Consider the following 21,577-nt stretch of genomic DNA (forward strand, 5'->3'; position numbering starts at 1 on the left):
TGCTCCGCTGTCCAGTAACAGTCCCCTGTAGTGGAAGAGAGACGTTGTTGATGATGGTGGTGAGCTTGGTCAGCATTCTCCTCTCCTCCACCACCTCCAGGGGGTCAAGGCTCAGCCCCAACACAGAGCCAGCCTTCTCCATGAGTTTATTGAGCCTATTTGCATCTCTTGTCATGATGCCGGTCAGAGCGCAGGGTCACCCATTTATACGGCGCCCCTGGAGCAGCTGGGTTTAAGGGCCTTGCTCAGGGGCCCAACGGAGTAGGATTCTTCTGCCGGCCGCGGGATTCGAACCGGCAACCTTCCAGCCACAGAGACACCGCTCCGCCCTGCGTGTTTGTGCCCGTGTCTGCCCTGTGCTGTCCGCTGCTGAACAGCGGTGTGGTGTAATTATACCTACTGTCAATACACGGGTTAAAAGCGACAGAACTGGAGCTGAAATGATGTTTTTTTCCCTTTTTAGGTATTCTTATTTTGGCGGAGATTTAAAAAAAAAAAACCCACAACAGTGTATTCTGACAACGAGAATGTGTTGAAAGAAACACGATTAAATATAGAAGAGCAGTTGTGGGTGTCGGTTCTCCAGCTCTGTTTGACCACGGCAGGTCGCTGCCTCGCGCGTGTGGAAGAGCAGGGGGGCGCGGAGCTCGCGCCTCGCACCTCCGGAGGTGTGAACCGCCTCTTGGCTCGCGCGCAGCGTTACCCCCGCCCCGGCCGGTGAGCGAGCAAAGCTTCTCGCGAACCCCTTTACACCCCCTGTTCTACCCCTTGACTGCACCCATCGTTTCTCGCTCTCATTCAAACCCGCTCCCCAGGGTGACCGAAGCCGGCTGCGTTTTCGAGGACCGGGGAGGACAGCGCGGGCAGTCTGCGCTGGCAAAAAGCTGTTTCGTGCAAAACCTGTAAATGCTGCATTGATTCTAGCGCACAGTCGCCATGACAGCCCGAAAGGCGGATTTGGCTTTGCAAATCTACTCGGCGCATTTAGGTTCATTTTGTGTGTTTCAGAGGTGTACAGCAAACATCTGATAATAGAGACATACCTAATATTTTATTATTAATAATAATAATAAGAGATGCGTTGTCTGGCGATATACTGAACGCCGCTGCTGGGATTTAAGCATGTAGTTATGAAAGGATTTCGCTCTGTGTTTTAATTGGTATTGCTCCAGTACACGCGTGCCGTTTGAGGAAGACAAGCACGCATTCTCCTGGACTCCAGACTGGATCCCCCGCGCATCACGGTCTGTCCGGCGGCGGACCGGTCTGAGCACCCGCAGGGCTCAGAGGCGGTCAGGAGCAGGGGTGAGTGGGAGTGAGGTCCGACTTTCGCTGAAGTCGGGGTGCGCCTCTGCTCCTTTACTGTGGTGGAATCACCTGGTTTCGAGCCCGTAAGACAAGATGAACGAACAGGAAAGAGTAATCACACGCTTGGTGTAGCTTTGCGTTTCTTTTATTGAGTAAAAACATCATAGTTTACAAGGACACAGTTCTACTCACCGCGAGAGGCGGAGACGGACAATTGTCGTGATTACTTTGGACTGTTAGAATATTTCTGCACCAGCAATCCGAGACATCGAAGACTATTATTATTATTTAATAATCAATTCGATTGCAAAGGACGTTTTTCTCTATTTTAACAGTTGCATTTAAGTATCAGTAGTTTAATCTAATACAGTGAAATAAACAGGTAGTTTATTTCAGTGGCTCTGTAGCCCTTAATTACAGTACTGGCCTAAAGTTTTCTTTTTTTGAAAAAAAATCAAGTAGAACGTGTGGTTGAGTAAATTTCAGTGTCTGGACAATTAAATAAACGAGCTAAATGCATGAATACACGCACAAGCAGCAGTCTAACTGGGTGGTGAGGTTTAACTGAGTATTTCACAAGCACCAAAGTTTGCATTTCACAGAAATTTCAACTGGGGCAAGTAAAGGGTATGTATGTCTCGTGAAGATCCAAGCAGCTGAACAGCACTATGAGATGGAGAGAGAGAGAGAGGGAGTCCAGTCATGGATCTGGGGTACAATACAGGGACAGAGAGAGGGAGAGAGAGACTGTGTCCTGAGCCACACCGACACTAGCCAGCCTCAGGACAGCACTGCTAGAGCACCACAACCCAGACTCAACCACATCACAGCACAGATCAAACAGCGATTTCTCACACACTGGGACACACACACAACATAAACTGGAATGCTACAGAACCCTAAACAGACAATACACACTAGCCAAATATGTGACCAAGATAAGAAACAGACCCTGAGGAAGTAGAGGCTCAGTGACCACAGCCTGGCCATAGAAACTGGGCGACACAGGCAGACCTGGCTGCCCAGAGAGGACAGGCTGTGCTCCCACTGCCAGCAGGGAGAAATAGAGACAGAGGTGCACTTCCTACTGCACTGTGACAGATGCTCTGGGATTAGAGAAACATTCTTCACTAAACTCAGAAATGTAATCCCAGAGTTCCCACACCCGCCAGAATCACAACGGGTCCGAATCCTACTGGGAGAGGGAGGAGGGAACTCAGCTAAACTGGCAGCCCAGTATGTGATCTCCTGACACAGCCTGAGGAACAGTAAGCCTGTCTCCCAATAATGCTCCATATGTTTACAGTATATGTAAATATTTTATAATATGGCTGTAGATTTTACTGTACTTTTCTTTTGTTTCATGTGAGTTTCATTATTTTATATTTGCTTTGGCAACAGCGATTGTACCCATCGGTCTTGCTAATAAAGCACCTTGAATTTAAATTGAAAATTGAATTGAGAGAGAGACCGTGTCCGGTCAGGGCTCTGGGGTACAATACAGAGAGACGGGGAGGGAGAGAAAGACTAAGATGAGGCAGAAAAAGAAGATGGGAGGATTGGTGGGGAGGGACAGCAGCCTGTGATGAAGAGCCGGGCGGACTGAGGCGTGAGGAGAGTCCCAGCGTGTCAGACGCCTCCTGGAGGAGGGGAGCTGTGAGTCAGAACAGTTGAGGCCATCAGAGATCTGCCCCCACCAGGAAGAGCAGGACTGACTCATATACGTACCGAAACAAGAGCTGTTGACCTCTGCCTTTATTGACTTTTCACTTCTTTGACAATCTGACACTTTCAAAGACAAGAAAAGAAACAATATTACAGTTAAACTACAGCTGACACATTTGTCTCTGTCTGCTGTCTAGTAACTGATGGCTGTTAAACAGCCAGGGCTTAGGAGCAGAGCCCAGCTCCCACCCAGTGGATGATGTCAGAAAATTGAGAATTCCCATTTCTGCAGGAATATAAGTGCACAACTCCGTTTTCAAATGTCTGTAAAACAAATCCCCAAATCACCTTTTTCAAATCAAGGATCCAAAGACAGTATATACATTTCTGTGTGTGGGGAACTGGTCCTGTGACTAAGCACTGACTGCTTTCAGATGTAGCCTGAGACGTGACTCAATCACTCCAGGTCTCTGTGTGGACTTTCTGGACTGGGTTGGGCTGGGTTCCAGTTCTGATCGGCTCCTGAGCCACTCAGCTACAGAGATCAGACCGAGCTCGACTGCACTCTAGTTTCCCTGTGACTGTGTGACTGTGGCGGTTCTGCACGGTCTCATCCCCATTGCCTGTTTCGTACCCCAGCACCTGGGGCGCGAACCCGGGTCTCCGGCGTAACGCCACAGGGAACCAGCCCAGTGAGCTAAAGGAGACCTCCCCAGCCCAGGCAGGGAGGGCGATGACATCACCATGTCCAAACTAGCTCCGGTATAGACAGAGCCCCTGACCTCGCCTTTTCTCCGTGTCCAGCTGTCATGCTGTGCCAGACGTACTCCACACTGCCCAGGATGAAGTAATAGGGCTTTGCTGGGGCTGAGGGCTGGCCTCGTCTTCATTCAGGAAAAGCCCATGATGCAGTGGGGCTCTACCTGTTAATGCCTGTTGGCAGGCTACAGTCATGCATTTCTGCCAAATGTACGTGAATTGGACCCTGGTTGTGCATGTCATGACTTTTTTGAGATCACTGAAAAGGTCATCAAAAGCTATTTAAGCACATATATTTGTCAGTAAAAGAATCTAGTGGCCCAGAGGCTGCAGAAGCACAGCAGTGTCTATATGCGAGTTCACAGCAGTCTGAGGGGCGGGGCCAGCTGCTGATTCCGGCCAATCAGGGCGGCATGGGGGCGGGGCAGCGCCCTAGCTCTGGTCCGTCCTGAAGTACCTCTTGAGCTGGGCCAGCTCGGCCGACAGCGTGCTGATCTTGCACTTCACGTTCTCCTGGGGGGCGAGGCTGAGGGGGCCGCCGTAGCGCAGCGTCGCCGCGGGGGGCAGCCTGCACACCTCAGGGTCCCCCAGGGGCAGGTAGAGGGGCAGCTCGTGGTACAGGGGGCCGGGAGAGAGGGGCGGGCTGCCCCAGGGGAGCAGGAGGTCGGCCCGGATCGCGGGGTGGCTCAGGTGGGGCAGCAGCCAAGCAGGGGCGGTATAGGACGAGGGGGAGGAAGAAGAAGAAGAGGAGGAGGAAGGGGGGGCGGGGCGCGGAGCAGAGAGAGAGGGGGCAAAGCATCGGGGCTTGGAGGAGGAGGAGGAGGAGGAGGAGGAAGAGATGGAGTCCAGGGCTCCTGGGGAGTCCTTGGTGGACGACACACGGTGGTAGCCATTCTCCACTCGCTCGGCGCTGGTCTTTGCCCGGACCTTGTCCAGCTGTCCTGCGGGGCTGGGCAGGTCCGGTTCCGGTTCCCCTGCGGCGAACTGGTCGAAGCCCCCCTCGTTCTGGGGTCCGGGGTGCGGCGGGGGGCTGGAGCAGGCCTCCTCGGAGCCGGCGCGGCGGCAGCGGGCGGGGGGGCTGTACTCCTCCTGCGAGGCGCTGCTGGCACCGGAGGGCGGGTCGGCGTAGGGCAGCGCCTCGGCCTCCCGGGCCCGGTACCACAGGTCGGCCGGGCCCCCCAGCAGGCTGGCCGGGCCGCGCCGGAGGCCCCAGAAGCTGGGCAGGGCCGGGGGGGCCGCGGCTGGGGGGTCCGGCAGCAGCCCGCAGCGGAACTGCAGCGCCAGCAGCTCGGCCCGCAGTCGCGCGTTCTCCTCGCCCAGCGCCAGCAGCCGCCCCTCGAGCAGGAAGTCATGGATTCGCCGCTTCTCGCGCGAGCGCTTGGCCGCCTCGTTGTTCTTGCGCCGCTTGTCCCAGTAGGTGGCGTCCTTCTTCTCCTCCGGCGTGAACTCCCGCCGGCGCCGCGGGCCCAGGGCCGGGGGCCGCCTGCCGCCGCGCAGGCCCAGCAGCCCCTGGCTGAGCAGGGAGGGGCCCGGCAGGCACAGCAGCCCCCCGGCCCCGGGGCCCGCGCCCCCCACCGCCAGCTCCTCCTCCCCGCCGCTGCTACTCTCCGGCATGGAGGACGAGGGCAGGCACGCCCCCTGCAGGCCGTCGGTGTCCCGCAGGTCACACATGGGGATCGGGACGGGCCGGGACACACAGGAGACTGGGGGAGACAGAGAGAGGGGGCCGCTCGTCAGTATCCTGGAATCCACCCCTTCTCTATCGGCCCCTTCCACGTCAGGGAGGCGGGGGAGCTGGAGCCTATCCCAGCAAGCAACGGGCACAAGGTGGGGGTACACACAATGCCAGTGCATTGCAGGGCAGGGCATGAAGACACACACTCGCACCAGCGCCAGTTTTCCCAGAAGCCAATTAACCCGCCAGGCATGTCTCTAGACTGTGGGAGGAAACCGGAGCACTTGGAGAGAACACAGGGAGAACATGCAGACTCCACCCAGACAGCACCCCAGAACCGAGCCCAGCGCTGCGGGGCAGCAATACTGACCCCTGCCTGCCCTGCGTTTCGAAATGTTTGGCTCGATCGATGAATTAATCTTGGCATCACATCAATCGATCCCCCGGCTGACACCACTGTGCGGCCCAGGGTGTGAAACACTTCTCCTCTCTGGACGACGGAGCGCACAGGTTCACACACAGTGGGTTGCTTCTGCTGTACCTCCGCTGTGACGCATAGCCCCCCCCAGCAAACAAGGCAAGAAAAAGCTTCCAGGATTGTGAATTAGAGTGGAATTCCATTTCAGAAATGACTGTGACCCGGGCCCGAATTCGTGCTCCGCTGTGCGTTTCCGAAACGTCGTCTCAGGAGGTTCTCCTGGTTAAGACCACAGAGCAGATCTCCTCAAAGAACAACGTGTGAAACAGACCCACAATGCAAAATCATTCGGACAGGCTTCGTAGAGAATCATGGTAACTCGCTGTGTTAGTGAAGTACGACCGCGGACAGACACAGAGCATTAATAACCTTCCTGCCTCTGTCTGAGGGGCTGGTAGGTCCACTGTGGCTCTCTCCCAGCTTTCTGCTCCGAATTGAAAACGTTCGGTTCCCTCAGGCCCCTGGGGACCCCAAACCCAGCGGGGCGATGGGGCCACCTTTTTAAACGGCCAGTTTTGAAACGCTCGGTCGTTTTCGAGCGCTGAAGCCGGCGGAGGTGTGCGCTTGAGCCTATCCAGAGGTCATTCGGAAAAACGCCAACTCTGGACTGACCAGCTCACAGTCCACCACTCCTGCTGCAGCTGAGCCACTGAGCGTTCAGTGTGACCCGTCCCGCCTGCTGGGCTGTGGCACCCTGGCCTCCCCTGCTGCAGAAGAACTGGGAATATAGATCTAGACTGGTAAGAGTGCGGTCTGAATAACACTCTCGACTCCGGGTGTTGAGCATCTGAACAGCTGCATCACAGGCCCGGGTACTTCTGCAGCCGGGGAGAACACTTCCGGCCCGGGCGAACAGCGGACTAGTACGGGGCTTCCGGCGGTCCGTGACGAAACGCACAGTCTGCACGCTCGCCGCTCTCCCCCGATCTGCGCCAGTCGCTCCCACCGCCCGCGTGGCGATTGAAATGCGGTGATTTCAGACCCGCTTGCTCGAGGGGGGGGCAGCCGCGTATCTTCGCGCGAGTGCCTGGTCAGCTCCTCGCACGAGATCCGATTCGGTTTCACGCTGTAGAACTGACACCCGGGCAACACGATATAAACATTCAGTACAGAAACACGGGAATAACATTCAGCTCGTTTAAAACACGCAACTGGCTAAGATCTAAACATTTGGGTTGACTTTATTATTATTATTATTATTATTATTATTATTATTATTATTATTAATGTCTCCGGATTGAATCCACACATTCTGGAAATAATCAGTAGGAATCAGGCCGTGGCATTTATCGTGAAAGAGAAAACTGTTGAGAAATGATTCTCCTTCTTACAAACGCGATTTAATGGTAGCAAAATATTTAAATCATTTTAAAACGACTTAATTAAAAACAGTTTTTACATATATATATACCCTCTTACCTTGAAATGAAATGTATCGTATATCAATGTGTCTTAATTACGCAATAGTACACATTATATTATATTCTGAATTTTACAAAACGGTGAATGTTAACGTCGCGTTTAATGTCAATGTTAATGTCGGTTAGTGTTTATTTCATGTGTCCTTTACATCAGATTAACGGATTAAAGAAATTAAATATGTGTAACTCTCAGCCTTCTCCACGTCTTTATTGTTCTTATAAAAAATACAATACATCTATATAACCATATAGCGTTTTTAATTTTATTTAAATTAATAAATCGGCTGACACATGGATATAGATATAGATATCGGATGGTAAGCGTGCGTTTTCAATAACACACTTGACTCCACTTATTTATCCTCTGTTACGCATCTGGTCTGTTTCAGTATTTCGTGAATTTCTGTCGCATATTTCCTCCCCAGTTTCTCTGATTTCTGAAGCTGAAGTCCGAAATACAAAGGCTCTCGAGTCACAAACGCGGACCCACACGATCCTGGATCTTACAGATAACGCACGAGGCAAAGCGCCAAGCGTGGAGCATGAACTCGCGCCCCCCAAAATCTCCGCCCGAGCCGGGCCGTTCGAGCCCAGCTGTCTCGCTCACACGAACCCCCAAATCTGTCCTTCTCTCCGGAGGCGTTCGTTTTTTACGCCGTGAAAACTAGATCCAGGAATACTATTAAATAAACTGAAGACGAAATAACATCTGGACGTTTAAGGATAATCGTCGTGTGCATAAACACAAGTTCTCACTTTGCACTGGATTTTTTTTTTAAATTCAAACAAATCATTGTTTTTATTTTAATGTCACGATCACTCGGCGAGATCTTTTGTGTCTCGTTTTTGGCGATATCATGACAGATCGTTACGATGTAATAGATGGCGTTTTGAAGCAGTCGATCCATTTCTACTAAACGTTCGAATCTAATCTCATCACCGGAGTCCCGAGAAAGCTCTATACCTGCGCTACAAAAACACCCAGGAGAAAGAAAAGACGAGTAAAAAAAAAACAACGTTCTACATTTTCAGCGTTGCATAATTCCAATTAATCATAATTGAAATTGCAAACAGTAACAGTTTACTGCGGAAACATTGATCTTGTGTCAGATCTCTTTATTTTAAATTTAGACATTACTAGGAAGTACTGAACAACTACATCTGACCGCTATCTGTCCTTATCAAAGTTTGAATGCATTCTAAAGAAATACGAAACCCACAGTCCCCTATACTCTTAAACAAAATGTTCAGCGAAAATTAAATATTAAAAAGCATTCAGATCGCCTTGACGAAAATTTTCTCGATGGTGTAGCCTTAACTAACAGAAATGTGTTGATGATAATAAGCTACGTTTTTTTAAAGTAGACAAGTAAACGGAGACAATTTTTTGTGTTAAAATGCGCTAACCACTTCAGGCTGCTTTTTCGAGGAAAATATTGGTTTAACGCGAGAGCTGTGATGACAAAGCATGATGTCGATTTTTATTTTTAACAGAAAAAAAAGTGGTTTTAACACTTTTCTTTGAGTGCACTCTCTCCCTTCATGTGGGGAAACTGCGCGCAGAGAGTTTCTCAGTCTCCTGGGCATTTAAAAGCGTAATTTTATCATTCTTCGTATTGAACGTTATATACAAATATCAGCTATCAATATATCAATATATTGGCGGGGAATGGTTTAAAAATCCTTTTGAAAACCGAACTCATCCATGTGGGTGATCGCACGTTCTGTGAATCCAAGGAGAGGTGTCGCGGCCGAGCCTGTGAATCCGAGCCCCCCAAAAAATCAAACCCGAGCCGTTTGAATCAATTAGAATTCAGCCTCCGGGCGACGCTGATAATATCGATTCCAATAACAGAAACGTCACTGGCGCTGCTCCGGTTCCTCCTCCTATTACTAATTCATTCCTCGTGTCAACCTCGGCACCCCACAACTCATAACAAAACTTCTTCAGCCAACAATTGCGATTTAAAACAAAAAAAAAGTTTCGAGGAGTATCTGTACCCCCCGACCCGACCCGACAGCTTCGACACTTTCGCTGAGACTTCGGCTCGCGCTCGGGCCCGGCTGACCGGGAGCGCGAGGAGGGCGCGCGGGACTGTACCTGTCGCGCGGGCGCTGGGTGCTTCGGAGCTGCAGAACCCGGCGCAGGGGCGAGAGCGCAGCGTCTCCTCTTCGTGCTCAGCCCTGCCCGCGGCACACGGCTTCTGGGCACCGTGTGGAAGGCGCGGAGGCAGCCAATTAGAGGCTAGCTGGGAAGGAAGTTTTTTTTTGTGTAATAAATAGATTTTATTTCCTATTGTGCTCGTGTCTGCCGGTGTGTCTGCGCGTCTGCTCCCGTGCGTGTCTCTTGTCTTCACGTGGGTTTCTGTGTGTCTGTGTCTCGCCCTCTCCTCCCCACTATCTCCCTCCATCTCGCTCCCCCCTCCCTCTACGAGCGCAATCTTTGCGGTGTGTTGCACTGAATGCGTGTTCTCCCGGTTTAAAGAGAAAAACAACAACAACAAATTAACACGAGAAGCGAGAAGCTAGCGAGGTGCCTGGGCAGTAGAGAGATGAGTCAGGCGGTAAGTCCCGGCCTACAGACCCCGCCAGACGGCCACTGATCTCCAAGCAGCCTGCCTGCCAGCACCGTCAGAGCCAGAAGGACAGATACCACCAGGGAGAGCAGGTCAGGTGGAGACAGAGGAGAGATTTCTCTGCAGGCAGAGACCAGGTCAGAGATCCAGGGAGAGATTTCTCTGCAGGCAGAGACCAGGTCAGAGATCCAGGGAGAGATTTCTCTGCAGGCAGAGACCAGGTCAGAGATCCAGGGAGAGATTTCTCTGCAGGCAGAGACCAGGTCAGAGATCCAGGGAGAGACTTCTCTGCAGGTAGAGATCAGGTCAGAGATACAGGGAGAGATTTCTCTACAGGCAGACAGGCACAGATCTGGTCAGAGATACAGGTAGAGATTTCTCTGCAGGTAGAGATACAGGGAGAGATTTCTCTGCAGGTAGAGATACAGGGAGAGATTTCTCTGCAGGTAGAGATCAGGTCAGAGATACAGGTAGATATTTCTCTACAGGCAGAGATCAGGTCAGAGATACAGGTAGATATTTCTCTACAGTCAGAGATACAGGGAGAGATTTCTCTGCAGGCAGAGATCAGGTCAGAGATACAGGGAGAGATTTCTCTGCAGGCAGAGATCAGGTCAGAGATACAGGGAGAGATTTCTCTGCAGGCAGAGATCAAGTCAGAGATACAGGGAGAGATTTCTCTACAGGTAGAGATCAGGTCAGAGATACAGAGAGAGATTTCTCTACATGTAGAGATCAGGTCTGAGATACAGGGAGAGATTTCTCTACAGGTAGAGATCAGGTCAGAGATACAGGGAAAGATTTCTCTGCAGGTAGAGATCTGGTCAGAGATACAGGGAGAGATTTCTCTGCAGGTAGAGATCAGGTCAGAGATACAGGTAGATATTTCTCTACAGGCACAGATCTGGTCAGAGATACAGGTAGATATTTCTCTGCAGGTGGAGATCAGGTCAGAGATACAGGTAGATATATCTCTGCAATAGAGATCTGGTCAGAGATACGGGTAGATATTTCTCTACAGGTAGAGATCAGGTCTATGATACAGGGAGATATTTCTCTGCAGGTAGAGATCAGGTCAGAGATACAGGGAGAGATTTCTCTACAGGTAGAGATCAGGTCTATGATACAGGGAGAGATTTCTCTACATGTAGAGATCAGGTCTGAGATACAGGGAGAGACTTCTCTACAGGTAGAGATCAGGTCAGAGATACAGGGAAAGATTTCTCTGCAGGTAGAGATCAGGTCAGAGATACAGGGAGAGATTTCTCTACAGGCAGAGATCAGGTCAGAGATACAGGGAGAGATTTCTCTACAGGCAGACAGGCACACATCTGGTCAGAGATACAGGTAGATATGTCACTGCAGGTAGAGATCAGGTCAGAGATACAGGTAGATATTTCTCTAGAGGTAGAGATCAGGTCAGAGATACAGGTAGATATTTCTCTACAGGCAGAGATCAGGTCAGAGATACAGGTAGATATTTCTCTAGAGGTAGAGATCAGGTCAGAGATACAGGTAGATATTTCTCTACAGGCAGAGATCAGGTCAGAGATACAGGGAGAAATTTCACTGCAGGCAGAGATCAGGTCAGAGAGACAGGGAGAGATTTCTCTACAGGTAGAGATCAGGTCAGAGATACAGGGAGAAATTTCACTGCAGGCAGAGATCAGGTCAGAGAGACAGGGAGAGATTTCTCTACATCAGCTGACAAATAATGTTCATCTTAACGTCTAAATCTATTTCTCTAGAGTGTTTGCCCTGATTTTGTCAGCGCTGGTGTGATTTATAGCGCCAGAACAAGCAGAAATCAATTTTGCTGCCCCTCCAGTGGGTTGCCCTGCCAGGCTGAGCAGCCAGCCAGCACGCGAGGGGGCGTCACAGCGCTGAGGGGGCTGGCACCTTCCACAACAGGACAGTCATTTCCAGACGGGCACGTGGGAGGTGGGGTGATCAAAGCCCCCCCACAGAGCAGCTGTGACTCACCCTGCATGCTCACACAGTCCAGACCCCCCCCAAACACACAGGCAGAGACCAGACCCCCCCCAAACACACAGGCAGAGACCAGACCCCCCCCAAACACACAGGCAGAATCCAGACCCCCCAAACACACAGGCAGAATCCAGACCCCCCAAACACACAGGCAGAGACCAGACCCCCCCCAAACACACAGGCAGAGTCCAGACCCCCCAAACACACAGGCAGAATCCAGACCCCCCAAACACACAGGCAGAGACCAGACCCCCCCCAAACACACAGGCAGAGACCAGACCCCCCCCCAAACACACAGGCAGAATCCAGACCCCCCAAACACACAGGCAGAATCCAGACCCCCCCAAAAACACACAGGCAGAGTCCAGACCCCCCCAAAACACACAGGCAGAATCCAGACCCCCCCAAAACACACAGGCAGAGTCCAGACCCCCCCAAAACACACACTCACTGAGGCCACCTGTCTGTTCCCTGTGTCAGGGGGTGCTCAAGGAGTTCCAGCTTCATTCATGAGGCCCCCCGTCTCCGAGCGAAAGAGCCTTCAGCTGCATGTGAGGCCGACACCACCACCCCAATCCACAGCCCCTCCGCCGCCCCCCCGAGCCCCCACCCCGAGTCTCTCAGATGCCCCCACCTTGCCTTGGGCCCCTTTGCCCCCCAGAGGGTTGCGAACCCCTGGAAACCCGCTGGGCTCAAGCCCGAGAGACTCGCGGGTCTTTCCTCTTCGACACAAGGACCGGCGTGGGGGGCTCGGGGGGGACGGGGGGGGGTTAGGGTGCCGGAAGGGGGCAGAGGTGTGTGAGCAGGTCGGAGTTACAGTAAACAGGAGGAAACGGGGTTGGGGTGGTAAGGGAGGAGGGGGGGAGGGGAGGCTGTTAGAGGAAAGGAAGGGGAGGGTTGAAGGTTTTCGTGTTGCAAAGTGGCTCAGGCTCTGCAGAGGTCTGGCCCTGGTCGGATCATGTACTGTATGCGGCACTATTAAAAATAATCGTGTTACTTTTTCATCTCCCCCTTCAGGCAAGCCACTTCCTGTCAACACTCAGTCATCCAGATCACACCTCCGGCTCAGCCTCCACGACCACAGCGAGCTGAGGGGGGGGGCTGGGGGCGCGAGGGCGGGGTCACACCCCCCCCCGACAGCCAGACCAGCCAGGCTGTGCCCAGATGGCCCCCCGACAGAAAGGGCTTCAGAGGGGCCAGACGGGACCCGGCAGCAGCAGGACAAACCTCCACGCGTCCAGGCGTGGGGCTGTGGGCACTGCCGGGGGCTGCTGGGATAGCAGCTCATGGGAAGGAGAGCCCGTGTGACAGGAGTAGAGAGGTGCATGTTGTGGGTTGGGGGGGGGACGTCAGGGGGCAGGCAAACTAACAACAGGCCTTACACAATCACAAGGCCCAGCTCCCCTCTTTCAGCTTGTCCCTCGCCTCTATGGTCAAAAGTCATTTTCCTTATTAAAATGTAAACTCTTACGTGTCCAAAAACACAAATGCGGTTCGCAAACCAGAAGATCCGCCCCCTGCCTTCACTGGGCTGGACTGACCCAGAGAGCTTCCAGCTTCCTGGATTTTAAACTGCCCCCACGGCCAGGGGTCTTACCCCACCTTATTGGTCAGGGGACTGAGGGTGGCATCTGCCAGGGCATTCTGGGAAATGTAGTCCAGACAAGAATCTCCAGTTTGTCTGACCCTGCTGCTCTCTCACCGGGGGTTGCTGTATATCAGCCCCCCACACACTTTCTGCAGGAGGCTGCTGCTGGGTAGCATGCCCCACCCCCTTCCCCAGGATGCCTCCCTGCCCCTCCCAGAGCAAGCACTATCTCCACACACTATCCCCCCCCACCCCCACGGGGGCCGGGGGTGACCAGCAGACTCCACTGACCAGCCGCAGGTCACAACGGCTCATCCCCTTAGCCGAGCCCCTTAAGCCCCTTAAGCCCCTTACCTCCCAGGCCTCAAGCAGGTCAGAGGCGTAGAGAATCTTCCAGAGGACTGTCCCAGCCTGCTCGAAGGCCAGGCCGCCAGCTCGGCGAAACCCACATCTGGGACACTGAACTGGGGAAGGGTGGTGACTCTGTGGTCTGGCTCTTTGAGGTGACAGAAAACCGGCACGAGTCTTTTATGACCGTGAGCACGCCTCTCCCATTCGAGAGAACTCATCACAAGCTGATGTATGACTTTAATTAGTCCAGAACGTGCTATCTAGGTCTCTAATGATGGGAAGCAAAGCACCCAGTGCACCTGCAGTTGGTGGTCCCTGCCTTTTGACCTCCTGGCCATCCTGACATCATACACGTGCAAACGGCTCAGGGATTAGCGATCATCCTCAGGGATCAGGGATCAGTCTGGAATGGACAACCGGCTCCCAGCCTCATAACCCACCTCAGAAATCCGTTTTATTGTTGGGGACAGCAAGCAAAACTAATTCGATGTAGATTTAGATGAGATGGTGGGCTAGAATTAGATGGTGAGTGTGGGTGGGGGAGACTGTAGGAGGACACCAGAGCACCCAGAGGAAACCCATGCAAACACAGGGGGAACATGCAAACTCCACACGGACAGCTTCCCAGATCTGGGAGTGAGCCCGCTGCCTCTGCACTGCAAGGTGGGGGCGTGGAGCTCTGCAGGCAGGCACAGTGAGCGTTTCGCTTGGTGCGACAGACAGAGAATTAAGTCTTGGCCTTGCAGTGGTGAAGCATAGTTGCCTTGCAGTGCAGAGGCAACGGGTTCAAGCTGTCCGTGTGGAGTTTGCATGTTCTCCCTGTGTTTGCATGGGTTTCCTCTGGGTGCTCTGGTTTCCTCCTACAGTCCCAAATCATAGTGGGAGTTTGAGTGGCTTCTGGGAAAACTGACCCTGGTGAGACTGTGTGTCCTGCAACAGACAGTTTTCAGCTCTTCCACATGCTGGCCTTTGACTTTTAATGACCGCATTTCATAAGTAACATCACATTCCAGACATCTCAGTAGAAAGTAAAACTTGGTAATCTTCCAATAAGGCAGCCAGTTAGTTCAATTAGGGGCCCAAAAAGTAAGGTGGGCTGAAGTGTGTGGGCCTGCAGGACCAGGTTTGGGGACCCCTGACCTATAGAACACCTCAGAGTACTGGCTCGGACCCCCGAAACGTCATCAGCAGCAGCTGCCGAGTTTGATTCTGAAGCGTCAGTTCTAATTTCTGCTTTTAAAGATCCTGTTAACTTGACACTTCGTTAACACTTACATAACTTCAGCCTTTGCTTGGAGTTCAGAGTCAGACAGAGGCTCCAGTAAGTTTCTGATCAATTGGGTGTGTTAACATAGTCCAGCACGCACACACATGCACAGACATGCACAGACATGCACAGACATGCACAGACATGCACAGACATGCACAGACATGCACACACATGCACAGACATGCATTCACACGTACGCACACAAGCTTACACACACATACATGAACAGACAGGCAAACACACGCACAAACAGGCTCATACACACTTGTTCATGCAGGCACACATGCACACATATGCACAAACATGCACAAACACACATGTCCACCTCATGAGCCCAGTCTTCTTCTGAATAACTGACCTGTGCACAAAACTTCATTGTTCCTGTTCTGATTGGGAATGTGTGTTTTCCCATCCAATCCAGCACTGCCTGGAGCTGACTCCCAGGTCACTCCATTACACAGAGAGTCCAGGACACAGCATGCTGCCCTCACAGCAACAGCGAAACATGAACATGAGGCTCTTTTTTACACAAAGGTTGGTGGGAGTGTGAAACAAGCTGTTGCCATGTTATTGAAGCCTGGCATATTTCAAGAAATGGCTGTCTTAGATTCTAGGATCACTACTACCTACCAAATGGGCTAGAAGGGCTAACAGGGATACTTTTTTTGTAGCTGTTTTATTTTCTTCTTATGGAAGCTGTACGTGGTGCAGTACTGCCTTGGACTAGGTCACTGCCCCACATACAGCACAGTGAGCTGGTCCAGGGCAATACTGCCCCACGTACAGCACAGTGAGCTGGTCCAGGGCAATACTGCCCCACGTACAGCACAGTGAGCTACTCCAGGGCAATACTGCCCCACGTACAGCACAGTGAGCTACTCCAGGGCAATACTGTCCCACGTACAGCACAGTGAGCTGCTCCAGGGCAATACTGCCCCACGTACAGCACAGTGAGCTGCTCCAGGGCAATACTGCCCCACGTACAGCACAGTGAGCTGCTCCAGGGCAATACTGCCCCACGTACAGCACAGCGAGCTACTCCAGGGCAATACTGCCCCACGTACAGCACAGTGAGCTACTCCAGGGCAATACTGCCCCACGTACAGCACAGTGAGCTGCTCCAGGGCAATACTGCCCCACGTACAGCACAGCGAGCTACTCCAGGGCAATACTGCCCCACGTACAGCACAGTGAGCTACTCCAGGGCAATACTGCCCCACGTACAGCACAGTGAGCTACTCCAGGGCAATACTGCCCCACGTACAGCACAGTGAGCTACTCCAGGGCAATACTGCCCCACGTACAGCACAGTGAGCTACTCCAGGGCAATACTGCCCCACGTACAGCACAGTGAGCTGCTCCAGGGCAATACTGCCCCACGTACAGCACAGCGAGCTACTCCAGGGCAGTACTGCCCCACGTACAGCACAGCGAGCTACTCCAGGGCAGTACTGCCCCACGTACAGCACAGCGAGCTACTCCAGGGCAATACTGCCCCACGTACAGCACAGTGAGCTACTCCAGGGCAATACTGCCCCACGTACAGCACAGTGAGCTACTCCAGGGCAATACTGCCCCACGTACAGCACAGTGAGCTGCTCCAGGGCAATACTGCCCCACGTACAGCACAGCGAGCTACTCCAGGGCAGTACTGCCCCACGTACAGCACAGCGAGCTACTCCAGGGCAGTACTGCCCCACGTACAGCACAGCGAGCTACTCCAGGGCAATACTGCCCCACGTACAGCACAGCGAGCTACTCCAGGGCAGTACTGCCCCACGTACAGCACAGCGAGCTACTCCAGGGCAATACTGCCCCACGTACAGCACAGTGAGCTACTCCAGGGCAATACTGCCCCACGTACAGCACAGTGAGCTACTCCAGGGCAATACTGCCCCATGTACACCACAGTGAGCTGGGCCTACAGATGGCAGGAGCAGATTCTGGTGCAGCTCTGTTGCCTGACCACTGGCTCGCACCTGGGGCTATTCTGAGCTCGTCTCAGTGCCCACCCCCCAACCAGGCCTTGTTACTGCCGATGGCTTTTCACAGGAAGTGCTTGAGAGTTGAGAACCAAGTGTCATCTGGTGCTTCACTTGGCGCTTTCGAAAGCGGGAAGTACTCGTTAAAAAGGCACGCAGTGATGCAAGAAACAGAAGGGATTTTGTACGTTTCAGTGCAGTTCTTCAGCTTGAACAGATCTCTCAATATTGTTGAGCCCCATCCAACCCCCCCAGAAATCAAGGCTGCCCTGTTCCTCTTGCAGAGCTTAGAAGGTTACAGTATATAGCGCCACCATCCAGGGCTGCAGGCTGAAGAAATGGCGCTTGACCTCCACACACCCCCTGCCTGTCTCCTGCCTGCTGGGCCCCTGGCAAGGAGCGGACATGCGCGCTGGGCAGCTCGCTGACCATCACTCTCTGCAGTATTGCAACGATCAAAACAGAGAATCAGAACCATTTCTGTACCCTGAACCTAATGTTCTGTCTCTTTTCAAGTATTGCCTTTAAAAGGTGACTATGACAACATTTGAAAGAGCTCATCTCACTACGGCACTCTTACAGGGCTGGCACGAGCCACATCAGAAATAAAGCCCTGTGTGTCCTTCTAGTTGGGCTCTGTGGAGTTGGTTTAAAGTCTGGTGGTCAGTAGAGTTAGGGTATCATGGTCAGTAGAGATTGGGACTGGTGTTCAGTAGGGTTAGGGTGTCGGGGTCAGTAGAGATTGGGACTGGTGTTCAGTAGGGTTAGGGTCTGGTTCAGTAGAGTTAGGGTATCGTGGTCAGTAGAGATTGGGACTGGTGGTCAGTAGGGTTAGGGTCCGGTGTTCAGTAGAGATTGGGACTGGTGTTCAATAGGGTTAAGGTCTGGTTCAGTATAGATTGGGTCTGGTGTTCAGGAGGGTTAAGCTCTGGTTCAGTAGAGATTGGGACTGGTGGTCAGTAGGGTTAGGGTCCGGTGTTCAGTAGAGATTGGGTCTGGTGTTCAGGAGGGTTAAGCTCTGGTTCAGTAGAGATTGGGACTGGTGTTCAGGAGGGTTCAGTAGAGTTAGGGTCTACAGTTCTTCTACGCAGGAGAGGCTGGGGGCATAGGGCTGTAACAAACAGGCCGAAGGGACAGTGACCTCCGCCTTGCTCTGCAGGTTTAAGGCCCATCAGAGGCGAAGTGCAGCTGAGCTGCGGTCAGGTACCAGCGCTGGCTGACCACATGGCCGTGTCTCAGCAGGAGCCTCTCAGCAAGCTCGCTCTGTGTGAACACTGCAGTTCCTCTTTTTCACTACAATATGGTTTCCTTCTGTACCGAACACCGGCAGAGCACAGGCTATTTCTGAGCAGCATCAACTGCAGCCTCCAACCACCCCCCCCTCTATCTCTCGCTCCATCTCGCGCTCCTGTTATAATGACACCAGCTCCACGTGGCCCAGATTAGAAACCTGTCCACCACAGAGCCAGGCCCTCAGCCCCTCGTATTTCCAGCCCACTGCCCCCCTTCCATCAGCCCCAGCCCCTGCTAAAAGCAGCCTGCAGCCACACGGGTCTGACACACAGGGGAGGGAGGCTTCACTTGTGGGCTGGAACATTTCCACTTAGTGTTCACAAACCTGATGAGAGCTCGCAGCTTCTGCACTGAAGCCCTCCGTCCTCAGCTCTCTCTCCCTTTCTCTCCGGGTCTCCCAGACGACGGACAGGCCCAGCCTCTCCCTCTCTCGGAGAGCGTCCTCCTCAAGTATCAGTTCCTGCACCCGACTGCCTCCCCCGGGTGTCACTGTGCACGGGCGTGGGGGGGTCGGGTCTGCTGCTGCCTGTCTGCGCCCTGACTGAGGGCTCACCCTGCAGGCGCTGTGCCCCTGGCGCCGGGGTGCTGCGTGGCTCTCTGGGCGTCGGCGGAGGAAGGGAAGATGGGTGTTTTCGTGACTGCAGTGGCGGGGAGGGTCCGACTGGCCTTGATCGGAGTGCTGATCTGCTTCACCCCCAACTCTCTGAGCCCCAGCAAGCTCCTCGGCGCAGTGCTTCTGCACTAGCAGCTACAGTGTGTCTCACTCTTCTGTGACCCTGACTGCTGTGTGTCTCACTCTTGTGTAGCAGTGACACCTGTCTGTCTCACTCTTCTGTATGTCACAGTATAGAAAATCCTCACCTCTAAAATGGCAGAGCTTGGAAAGTTCCTGACTTTTTGAGAAATGCAGCAGGAGCCGGGCCCACTGCCCCACGGCCCAGAGACACTGCCCAGAGTGTGAGGCTGTGCTCCTGTGTGCAGGCCCAGAGACACTGACCAGGGGGTGAGGCTGTGCTCCTGTGTCCCTGACTGCAGGCCCGGAGACACTGCCCAGGGTGTGAGGCTGTGCTCCTGTGTCCCTGACTGCAGGCCCGGAGACACTGCCCAGGGTGTGAGGCTGTGCTCCTGTGTCCCTGACTGCAGGCCCAGAGACACTGCCCATGGGGTGAGGCTGTGCTCCTGACTGCAGGCCTGGAGACACTGCCCAGGGGGTGAGGCTGTGCTTCTGTGCTCCTGTGTGCTGTCCCAGAGACACTGCCCAGGGGGTGAGGCTGTGCTCCTGACTGCAGGCCCAGAGACACTGCCCAGGGGGTGAGGCTGTGCTCCTGTGTCCCTGACTGCAGGCCTGGAGACACTGCCCAGGGGGTGAGGCTGTGCTCCTGACTGCAGGCCTGGAGACACTGCCCAGGGTGTGAGGGTGTCCTTCTGTGTCTCTGCAGGCCTGGAGACACTGCCCAGGGGGTGAGGCTGTGCTCCTGACTGCAGGCCTGCAGACACTGCCCAGGGTGTGAGGGTGTGCTTCTGTGTCTCTGCAGGCCTGGAGACACTGCCCAGGGTGTGAGGGTGTGCTTCTGTGTCTCTGTAGGCCTGGACAGGGGGGGCTGACTGGGCAGCAGTTTAACTGTAGTGGAAAACGGCTGAGTCCAGTGGTCATAGCGACACAGCTGCCATGGCCAGCGCCCATTGCCACAGGCACTCCGCTCTCCGAGGCTCAGAAACCACTCTGCCCGAGGCACACTGATAAAAATAGACACACAGTTAGACCTGGACACACACGCACGCGTTGCACGTGCACGCACACACACACACGCGCACGCACACACGTAGACTAATAGTTTGGCCTGACAGAGGCTGGGGGAGACGGGGGGTGATGGAAAGGCAGCGAGGAAGCAGAGCAGCGATGGGCAGGGAGAGGCTCCAGAGCTGGAAGAGGCTGCACCCATGCAGGAGGCCTCTGCGTTCCCCTGCAGTGACGCTCCGCCGCCACCAGATGGCAGTGTCGCAGAAGAAAGGCTCGGCCAGCGCCAGGTCCCGCCCCGGGTCAGACGGCAAATAATAATAATAATAATAATAATAATAATAAACTTTATTTTATATAGCGCCTTTAAAGGTGACTTCTCAAAGCGCTTTACAGGATGGACAATAACAATAAATAAGAAGACTACAACAATAATTAAGAAGATTTCACAAGATAGGACACAATTATAATTACAGCAATACAACAATAACAATAGAGGAGACCGTGGAAGGTAGTATTAAGAAGAGCAGAGGGGTGAAGAATGGAACCAGTTCAGTAAAGGCTTTTCTGAAGAAGAAGGTTTTGAGTCTGGATTTGAAGGAGTTTAGAGAAGGTGAATCTCTGATCTCCTTGGGCAGAGAGTTCCAGAGCTTGTGGGCATAGCAGGAGAAGGCCCTGTCGCCCATACAATGTAGACGGGCTTGGGGGGCAGTAACGAGAGCAGAATTAGAAGAGCGAAGGTTGCGAGGTGGGGAGTAGGGCGATAAAAGTTCAGACAGGTATTGAGGTGCCAAGCCATGCAGAGCCTTATAGGTTAGCATGAGGATTTTAAAGTCTACGCGGAATTTGACCGGAAGCCAGTGCAAGGACTCCAGGATAGGAGTAATGTGAACACTTGCACTAGACCTGGTCAGGATTCTGGCTGCTGAATTTTGGACATACTGCAGCTTGTTCAGAGTAGATTTAGATACCCCAGGGAGTAGAGCATTGCAGTAGTCAATTCGAGAGAATACAAATATGTTGATCAGCTTTTCAGCCACAGTTAATGATAGCATAGGGCGTAGTCTTGCGATATTTCTAAGGTGAAAAAAAGATGTTTTGACAGTATGCTGTACATGTGGGTCGAATGTTAAGCCAGAATCGAATATAACCCCAAGGTTTTTCAATTTTGATTGAAGCTCAAGTACAGAGCCATCTACAGACAGGGTTACAGGACTGGCTTTGCGAAGTTGATGGGGGGTACCAATAAGCATGACTTCAGTCTTGTCACAGTTAAGATGAAGGAAGTTTTGAGTCATCCAAATTTTTATGTCAGAGATGCAATTAGATAGAATAGAGACAGCCACATCAGTGTCGGGTTTGGTATGGATGTATATTTGAGTATCGTCAGCATAAAAATGAAAGCTGAGGCCATGTGATCTTAAAAGCTGACCAAGTGGGAACATGTAAATACTGAAGAGCAAGGGACCCAGTATTGAGCCCTG

The 21,577-nt window shown here is 52.9% G+C and overlaps 1 protein-coding gene across 1 annotated transcript; it reads right to left on the reverse strand.

Moving 5' to 3' along the window:
- Positions 1–1,435: 1,435 nt before the first annotated feature.
- LOC148639276 (uncharacterized) lies at positions 1,436–9,658 on the reverse strand. Its single transcript, XM_088622144.1, has 2 exons — positions 9,408–9,658; positions 1,436–5,435 (listed from the first exon to the last, which is right to left on the reverse strand). The coding sequence occupies exon 2, from the start codon at positions 5,401–5,403 to the stop codon at positions 4,165–4,167; it is 1,239 nt and encodes a 412-aa protein (XP_088478270.1). The 5' UTR covers positions 5,404–5,435; positions 9,408–9,658; the 3' UTR covers positions 1,436–4,164.
- Positions 9,659–21,577: the final 11,919 nt, after the last annotated feature.

The sequence above is a fragment of the Lepisosteus platostomus genome, chromosome 27 (genome assembly GCF_059453375.1).
Source record: "Lepisosteus platostomus isolate fLepPlt1 chromosome 27, fLepPlt1.hap1, whole genome shotgun sequence".
Classification (NCBI taxonomy): Eukaryota; Metazoa; Chordata; class Actinopteri; order Semionotiformes; family Lepisosteidae; genus Lepisosteus; species Lepisosteus platostomus.

What these genes read in the sequence shown, in the direction of transcription:
- LOC148639276 (XM_088622144.1), bottom strand. Translation starts at nt 5,403, where the DNA reads ATGTGTGACCTGCGGGACACCGACGGCCTGCAGGGGGCGTGCCTGCCC.